The sequence below is a fragment of the Sinocyclocheilus grahami genome, unplaced genomic scaffold, assembly GCF_001515645.1.
Source record: "Sinocyclocheilus grahami isolate Dianchi unplaced genomic scaffold, SAMN03320097.WGS_v1.1 scaffold48.1, whole genome shotgun sequence".
Taxonomy (NCBI): domain Eukaryota; kingdom Metazoa; phylum Chordata; class Actinopteri; order Cypriniformes; family Cyprinidae; genus Sinocyclocheilus; species Sinocyclocheilus grahami.
In genome coordinates, this window is record NW_015505227.1 from 1,104,494 (window position 1) to 1,113,953 (window position 9,460).

Genomic DNA, 9,460 nt, shown 5'->3' on the forward strand with positions numbered 1-9,460 from the left:
TGCTATATAAATGTAACGAATTATTATTATTTAAAACCGTAAATCTGTGTGTATTTTTTGGCACTACCATTGGCATGAGTTTGGGACAAGACTTTCTGTGTGCCTGACCAATAGCAGACAGGGGGAGTGTTCTGGAAACATGGTTGTAAACAGTTATTTTTTGCAGTTTTGTTTCTTTGAAGCAGTTTTCACTCAAAAATTTCTAGTTAATTTCAAATAATTACAAAGAAATTACACATTGTTACGCACTGGATCAAATGTGAGTAGAAAGACTAAAATAGTATACTCCAATAATCTTTGTTTTATTTACAACTTTGAAAATTATCTTTGGTTACAATTAATTTTAAGGTGCACTTGTTACAGTGTAATTATGCATTTAAGTACTGAGTATTATTAATTAACTAACATCACTTCGCCGCCTTCATTGAGTGGGTGCTGGTGTCCTGTAAATCGCCGTTCACCGTGGATATCGCAGATGATGACACCAGCCCACCATCACCCCGCTGTGCGGAGCCAAAGCCCGCCACGACCGACGAGCCATCGCCAGAAAGAGCGACAGTGCTGAGGATCGCCCCAGAGCCAGAGCCCGTGACATCAGACCAGGTGCGAGAGATGGCTACAGAGCTCATCACGGGGAGAGCGTCAAGGACAGCGAGAGCGCGGAGGGAAGCTCCGCCCACTGCACCATGGCTGAGGGTGAGCTGAGCTCAGTGGACTGTAATTCGGATATTTATGCAGACATGCCCCCTCTTCTTCCGCCTTCATCTGAACTTTCTGCCTGCCATGAATTATTTGTCTGCGCCAAATTCTCTGCCTGCCCAGAATTATCTGTCTGCCCTGAACTGTCTGTTTGCCCTGAACTGTCTGCCAGTGCGATAATGACCACGGAGGTCGTTCCCCTGTTCCACGGTGGTGGAAGTAGCCTTGTGGTGTGTGTGTGGGCAGCTCCCTTGTCCCTTCGGCTCCGCCTTGGTCTGTCGTCGACCATCCGCCACCTCGGGACTCCACTCCTCCGGCTACGTCTCATCCCTCCATCCCTCCAGCTCTGTCAGGCTCCTCCTTCCCTTCGGCTCCACCTTAGTCCTCAGTCGCTCCTGCTTCATCGCGGCCTTCTGGATCCCCGCCTCCGCCTCGGTCACTGGTGCCATCTGCTCTGCCTTGGCCCTCCGGATGCTCCTGGTCACCCTGGCTCATCAGCTCTCTATCTCCGCCTCGGGCTCCTCCTCCACCTGCTCCGCCGTGTCGGTCGTCCCCCTGGAGTCATCAGTCCTTCCTCCACCATGGCTCCTCCTTCCATCGGTTCCACCGTGGGCAGCCATTATGGCTGCGGCCTGGGTCTCGCCTGGCTCCTTCTGCTCCAAGTTACTCCTGTCTTCTCGCCTGGCTCCTCCTATTTCCTCCATGGCTCCTCCCTCCTTTGTCTCCACCCTGGACTCTGTTCACCATCCTCCTCCCGGGAGTCCGTCCTCCGCCTAAACCTCCACCTGGGTTGTCTGCCTGCCTTCCTGCCAGCCCAGCACCATCCCGTCACCCACATCCCTAAGTCCCCCTCCGTTCCACCCTTTCTTCCTGCGGCACGAGGTCACGCCTTCCGGAAAGGGGGCGAACTGTCACACACCCCTTTGGACGTTTTGTTGTGTTTTCATCCCTCATGTGTTCATTGACCCTGTTTCTGTCTCTCTTTCATTAGTTAGTTCCTTGTGTGCCCATATTTGGTTATGTTCCTGTTCTTGTTATGTTATTATTAGTTCATCCTCCTCACCTGTCTGTCCCTCATCAAGCTCCCCTATATTTAGTCAAGTCTGTGCATTCTGTCTTTGTCCAGTGTTAAAGATGAGTTGTACGCATGTCACTGCCTACCTTCTGTGGATTCCTTTGGTGTGGATTATATTAAAGACTGTTTGCATTCATCCTAGTCTTCGTCATGCGTTTCTCACTCTGCACCATGACATTAGGGTTACTTGCATGTAATTTAGAACAACTAATTGTTATTATAATAGTAAGTACATGTAACGTGTAACAAGGACACCTTAAAATAAAGTGTTACCCTATCTTTTTTTACCCTGTAGTAGTGCATAAATTAGTTGAGCTTTTATTATTGTAATTTCTGAAGACATTACTTTTATTTCTTTTTGGTTTCTGTATTATCATCTCTATATCTCTGACTTTCACAGGAAAGCAGTAAAGGCCACACTGGTTCTTCTGCCACTGCTGGGCATCACATACATGTTGTTCTTCGTCAACCCTGGCGAGGATGAGATCTCACAGATTGTCTTCATCTACTTCAACTCTTTCCTAGAGTCCTTTCAGGTGAGTAAACCAGCCCAGTCTCATGATGAAAACCTACCGTTTTTTGCAAGATGCGAAATACGTAGCACCATGTATGTTTCGTGACATATTCGGTATGAAATATCCACTGAGTGGCGCTAAAAGAGTGTTCAGTTTTTTCCCCGGAACAGATGAATGTACATATGTTCTGACTTGAAATGTCCGTTGATTGGCACTATAACTGTAATGCCCCATGACGTTTTAAAATAACGTACCATCTGCACTACACTTAAACCTAACCGATAGTATGAACAAATGCGAATATGACATAAAAACGCAATCATGCAATTTTAGCTTGTTTTTTGATCTCTCATCTTTGAGCTCTTTTATCGAGAGTCATGTTTTTCACGGGATTCGTGCCCAAGGATTCTGCATCCTAAATCAAATTCCATGCCAGCTGAGCTACCAAGTAAGCTTGTTACTGCCAGAAATCGAAAAGTGGAGCTGGTTAAGTGACGCAGTCCAAAAGTGTGTACAAAAACGATTAAAAGTGCTTGCTGTTTTACTGCCTCTAGTGTTCATTTCTGTTGGAAACTGCAGTGATATGTACTTATTGGTACGCATTTCGCGTCTTGCAAAAAAGTTCCCACAGGTCCGTTTTCTTAATGAGATCAGGTTGCAGCCAACACAGTTTTAACCCTGATTAATTGTGTTAAAACAGATCCGAAACTAATCTTTACAACTTAGAGGTGGAAATTCACTAAGAATAAATTGCACCCACTGATAGAGTTATTTGCACATGCTGTCTTTTACAAAAGTGCTGAGGTTTGTGAACAAAGCACATTGAATAATAAGCCTGATTTGCATTGAAAATAATGACAGTCACTGAATCTAAATATGGCACTGTGTATTTAAGTGCATTTAGTGCTTGCTTAAACTGGATTGCAGGTGCTTAAACATCACATACTAAAGTGGTTTTAGCTGTTCAGTGTTTTCACCCCAGAAATTGCTTCACTAAAGGTTGTTTTTGAAAAAAAAAAAAATAGTTTGCACAACTAAATGTGTGTTTTGTTTTTCATATATTTATATGAAACGTGACACAACTGCAATATTGTCTATAGTGGTTCTATCTATATCCATTTCTCTGTCGCACAGTTAGGCAAAGAACACTTTTCCTTATAAATCTAGATTATTAATTTAACTGTTAATGTCTAAAAAAGATTATTAATTAGCTTTAAAAATATATATTTTTCATGGGTGGAAAAAATATATAAAAAATGCTTTTACTGTGGGCATAATCAGAGGTTTTACAGTTTCCTCTGCAAAATCCCTTTTCAGAAAAAAAAGTTAAAAATGACCACCAGGATGTTAAGTAACCGTAGCAACAGCAAAATTGTTTATTTGTTTACTTAAATTTCATTTATTAGAAATTGTCTAGAGGGTTAGATAAGTCTCAGATAAGTCTATGCATTTCACATCATGATGAATTAGAGTGAGAAGGGAGATGTTGATGATTGTTTCACTTGTTTACTAAATCATATACAGTACATAGGATGTTTAAATTGTTTTTATTATTTATTTATTTCTTGATAGGCTATGTATTATACAAGTGTTTTGTTTCTGTGATATAATCGGCACAGATTTCCCTTTAGAAGGTTATGCAGAAATTAGATTTTTGCTTTCAGCATCAGCTATTTGACACACTTTTGTTAATGTAACCCAGACACAAGCAGCATTAAAATGATTTGAGAATTGATTAATTTGTGATTGACAGCTAATAACTGTAGCAGGGTTGAAATCACTTCCATTTGTTCCATTTGTCACATTGAATATCCTATTTCACTTGAAAATACGGTAACACTTTAGAATAGGGAACACATATTCACTATTAACTAAGAGTTTCCCCTCAGTTAACTCCTAATTTGCTGTTTATGAATAGTTATTAAGGTAGCTGTTAAGGCATTGATATGTGCTTTATAACTACTAATAAACAGCCAATATGCTAATATGCATACTAATAGTGAGAATTGGACCTTAAAATAAAGAGATAAATGGCTTGTGAATCCTGTTTTATGTTGACTCTACAGAATTGTTTTAAATTAAATTTGAGTGTTATTTAGAATTGTTTTATTTCTCATTTAACTGTTTCTCATTCTCTTGTCCTCTTTACAGGGCTTTTTTGTGTCAGTGTTCTACTGCTTTTTGAACAGTGAGGTAAGAAAGCTCTTTTCCTGATGTTCTTCTTCTGTTTCCATCCTTTTTGCACAAATATGCCCTCTAGTTTTGACTTTTAGAGCACAGCTCTACTAAAGCGATGGGTCTGTTCTTTGAAGTGCAATGCAAACATTCTGAGTAATTTGGGCAATTCAGATTTCTTCAGCCAAAAACAGAATTACATCGAGACCCTCTTGGAAAAACCACCTTAAAACCACCCTTTTTGCAGTCAATAACTATAAAAACCGACCCCGCTCATAAAACATTAATTCCTGCAAGGTCTAAATCTGACTTGTATTACATGCCCTTTGAAAAGAACAGTAAACCTTTGGGAATTTCCAGCCAAAATGTTCCTCTTTTGCGTCTTTCCCAGATCGAAAACGCAAGCACATCTTACGCATCATGTTGTACCCCTAAGTGAAAACGCTTACAGGTGCTGTAAAAGAATCCAGGATTGGATCCGTCTGGGCTTATTTTAGGCCGTGAACAAGTTCAAGGCAAGCAGGAAAGTGTGGGGCTTAATCTGAGGTCACCCTTAATCACAGACAGATATCAGAATACACAAGCAAAGCAGAGCGTACAGTATTGCTTAAGTCAAAGCGATAGCATTGATCTGTTCCCGGTACATATGAAAGGGACACCGCAATGTCAGAAGCAAGACCTCCAAAAAAAAATACCAATGTCATCAGCATTATGCTACTTCTAAAGGTACATTTGGCTCCAATGTGGCAATGCAAATATGTTCAGAACTAAAAAACCTGTGGTACTAAATTACAGCTGAAATAACAAACACTTGTCACTGAAAGTCAAAGGACAACAGAGAAATGATCTGGCTTGAAAGTGCAATAAAGTGCTTTCTTTCAGGCAGAAGGTTATTCGCTAACTTTCTCTCAATGTGTTGCATCATAGTTTTTTTTATTTGATTACCAGTTAAAGCTTTTTAAAAGGATAGTTTAACCAAAAATTACAATTTCATCATCGTTGTTCCAAACTTGTACACAGTGTACACTGTCCACATACTTTTCTTTTGCATGCAATAAACGTGTGTTTATTCACACTTTCAGGCTCCAGTATAAGGACAAAAAAAGGTCCACACGACTTCTGAAGTTGCTATAAGAGAGAAACAGACCAAAATTTAAGTCTTTATTCACAGAAATTCTTGAAATTGTATTCACGATTTAAACCTGTCGAGTGATCTACTGTGGAGACTAACCTTTGACCCTCTTGGGCATGGGCAACTGTTCATACTGTGTCATGGGCTGCCAGCAACTATTTCCTACCTATTCAAACTGTGGCTACTCAGAGTTTCAAGTTGAGAATATTTTGAATGAAACTTCTTTGACAATTAAGTGACATAATTATTGTAGGTAAACAAAATAACAATGCATATCTACGTGAATGTGTTTATGTATACTGTATTATGTATACAAGTCTGTTCATTATAGCATCCTTCAGCTCTTGAGCTTGAATCACAGTGATTTGAATTCTTTTACATGTTATTTTTTTTCTGCTTCAGCGGCTTGTGGAGTGTTTACTGGCTTAAATTTCAGCGAAGTCAGCATTGTTGATAAAAGCTTTGGTGATTTTGAATCAAAACTTAACCTGGCAAGAGAGCAACAGGCGTGGAAGCCGTACGCTGTCCATAGCGCATTGGAGCGCAGACTAATATTTCTCCGCTGACCACTTCAAAAACAGGCACCCTACAAAGTGTATTGAATGAGGTGGAGATAGACAGGAGGTTTAAATGTTTTCTCCAACATCCATCTCATTGATTTGCGGAGAGCGAGGCCTTTTACAGTCTTTCAGAGAGCCGACAGACTCATTCAGTGAAACGGGAATTACTGTCTAATGCGGTCCAGGTTTTTCTCATATGACCACAGGCTTCTGGTTTATTTCCCCCGTTTTTAAATTGTATTTGACATTTTAGTTGTCAAAGGACTGTAACAATTTCAACCTTTGCTGACAGCACAGCTTAAGGAAATGGCATAGGTTTGGTTGCTAAGGAGAGAACTCCCTGGTTGCCATGATAGAACGCTGATTATGCAAATGATGTAGCTTTTCATTGGTGGCATATATCACACTGATGCGATTTAAATGCTAATGATTTGATGTTCAGATGTTTTTTGCTGGGAGCAGAGCTTTACTGCTGACCTTTGACCAATCCTGCCACTCTAAATCCAGATCTGATTCATTAGCAAAGCAGCTAAACTGCTCTCAGTTCAGTGTAAAATATACAGTATACAAGCTCAATACAATCTTCATATATATGTAGAATATAAACCCTCCCTCTCCAGATGGTATATGCAGTGTAAACAACATTGAAAATCTGCCATTGTATATTTAAATATATATTTTTGTATATCTTTCGTTTTTCCTTTCACTCAAAATGTGAAAGATTTATTATTATTATTATTATTATTATTATTATTATTATTAAAGCATTTTCTCTAGTGGTCCTTTGTATAAAAAATGTTAATATATATCACCACCCTCTCTCTTAATCACCCACTTTCTCCATAGTATTCTCTCTCTCTGTCCGCTGTAAATTAAACTGCTTTTCTCTGATGTAGATGCTCCTCATACACACTTAATTTAGCAGTCGTTCAAACATGTGCCCACACGGATATGTATTTATTTTTTCTTTCCATGTCACACACACACACACACATGCATCTGCCCACACAAACACATACGCACCTGTTCTCACACTTTCTCTCTCACACTATGGGAAAGGTCAATTATTAGTCTTGTTAATATTACTCTTCGCAATGAAGATGAGTTATATTGAGATGCCACATGTGGGATTGTTATGTGCATGATGTATGATGCTTTTCTTTTCTTTTTGAATTTTATTTTTCTTGCCAACATTTTAACTAACATTTTTTTTTAGAAACAACTTTTTAATATTTCAGAAATACATTTATTTTTCATTAAATATTTTTGAACAAAGGTAACACAAGATACAACATTTTTCAATAATTTATTAGAAATGTTGATGTGTTTATTCAATTTAAACAGGAACAGAGGTTTGAAAAAAAACCTTTGTAAAAAAAATTATTTCTCTTACCTATTATTTTAAAGCATAGTAGGATACCTGACAAGGTTAATGTAAATTAAACTCTAGTGAGGACCAGTAGCATGACAGGTGACATGTTTGACAGAAAATACATGCTGCTCTTTGTTGACAAATGTCATTGACAAATGACTGACAGAATTATACACTAGTGAGATCTAATCACTCTTTTAAAGTCACTTTTAAAATCATGTTTTGTTTAAACCACAAATTTCTAATTTGTCTGTCCATATTTATGTCATTTGTCTTTCATTTCCACCTTATTTGACTGGGTATTCAGAGCTACAAAAAAAATAAAAGTAACACTTTATTTTAGGTTAGGTTAGGTTCTCTTAACTAGTTGCTTATTAAGCACTAATTAAGCACATATTAATGCCTTATTCTACATGACCTTATTCTACATCCCTAATTCTACCCAATACCTAAACTTAACAACTACCTTACTAACTATTAATAAGCAGCAAATTAGGATTTTATTTAGGGAAAAGTTAGGTAATAGTGAATAAGTGTTCCCTATTCTAAAGTGTTACCAAAAAAAAAAGCAACACTAACTCCAACTCTGCTTGCTGTTGAACAAACAAAACTACAAGAATACAGATAAACATTGATAACTATATATTTAAAATGTTATATTTTAGTTGTATTGTGTTTGGTGTTCATTTATATGTATAGCTTAAGCCCTCATATATGGCTTAAGCTATACATTTTGTTACTAACTTGTACTGAAGCTAACTTCTCTTTTGCAGTTGAGCTACATTCAATTATTCATATCATTAGTAATGTCTCTTTCTGTGTCTGTAGGTACGTTCAGCTGTTCGTAAGCGGTGGCATCGCTGGCAGGATAAGCACTCCATTCGGGCGCGGGTGGCACGGGCCATGTCTATTCCCACCTCTCCAACACGGGTCAGTTTCCACAGCATCAAGCAGTCGTCGGCAATCTGACCATAACCGAAGCGAAGCATCCATCCCTGTTTCTTCTACTCCTGCTCTTTCTGTCCTCAGCTAACTATCCACGTCCTCTGCAAAACCCAGGGATAACAGCTATGGGCCAAACAGGGTATGATCCTCAGCTGAAACACAGATGAAGGGTGGCAATGTACACAGATTATGAGGTCCACCTGCCAAACACAGAGGGAAAAACTGTTTCAGAAACAGATTAGAGCATTGGTGGTCTCAGACAGCGATGGGTGACCGTGGGAGGAACCTGACAGACACACAAAAAGTTGATAAATACTGGCAGAGCGTATTTTTTCAAGAGACAATAGAGTTAAATGTTGCATCCTCTCCTCCTGATTTTGAGTCTTCTCTGATTGGAGAGCTCAGTTTATTCCTAACTTGTTTCCAGAACTATCGGAGTTGGATAAAATGGAATGTACACTACATGGCCAAAAGTATTGCGATTGTGAGCCATACATGCGTCTGAATGGGACCAAATCCATATTCCTACATCAATTGGAAACCTTCCCAGAAGAGTGGAAGCTGCAGGATAAACTTCTTATTGATGCCAATAGTTTTGAAATTAATCACATATGGGTTCAGTGTTCATGTGTCCTCAAGCTTTTGGCCATATAGTGCAATAGTTTTAGGAGTTTTAAAACAAAATGACATAATCATGTTCATAATCATATGAACATGACATAATCATAATCACAGGAACAAAATCATAATTATGTTCCTGTGGCTCAGTGGTAGAGCATTGCATTAGCAGCGCAAAAGGTTGTGGGTTTGATTCCCAGGGAACACACATACTGGTAAAAAATGTATAGCCTGAATGTACTGTAAGTCGCTTTGGATAAAAGTGTCTGCTAAATGCATTTATTATAAATTATAATCAGAGAGAAAAAAAATCCAATCAGAAAACAAACAATATCTTTGACAGATCTTAATGTGAACTTTCATTATTGT

General features: G+C 38.8%; 1 protein-coding gene across 1 annotated transcript in view; it reads left to right on the forward strand.

Moving 5' to 3' along the window:
- LOC107582913 (corticotropin-releasing factor receptor 1-like) overlaps positions 1-9,168 on the forward strand; it is a 56,284-nt gene extending 47,116 nt beyond the window's left edge. Inside the window, exons 7-9 of the mRNA XM_016268940.1 lie at positions 2,175-2,310; positions 4,441-4,482; positions 8,357-9,168. Of these exons, the coding sequence (XP_016124426.1) occupies positions 2,175-2,310; positions 4,441-4,482; positions 8,357-8,497 (319 nt within the window). The 3' untranslated portion in view covers positions 8,498-9,168. The remainder of the gene's footprint in view (positions 1-2,174; positions 2,311-4,440; positions 4,483-8,356) is intronic.
- Positions 9,169-9,460: the final 292 nt, after the last annotated feature.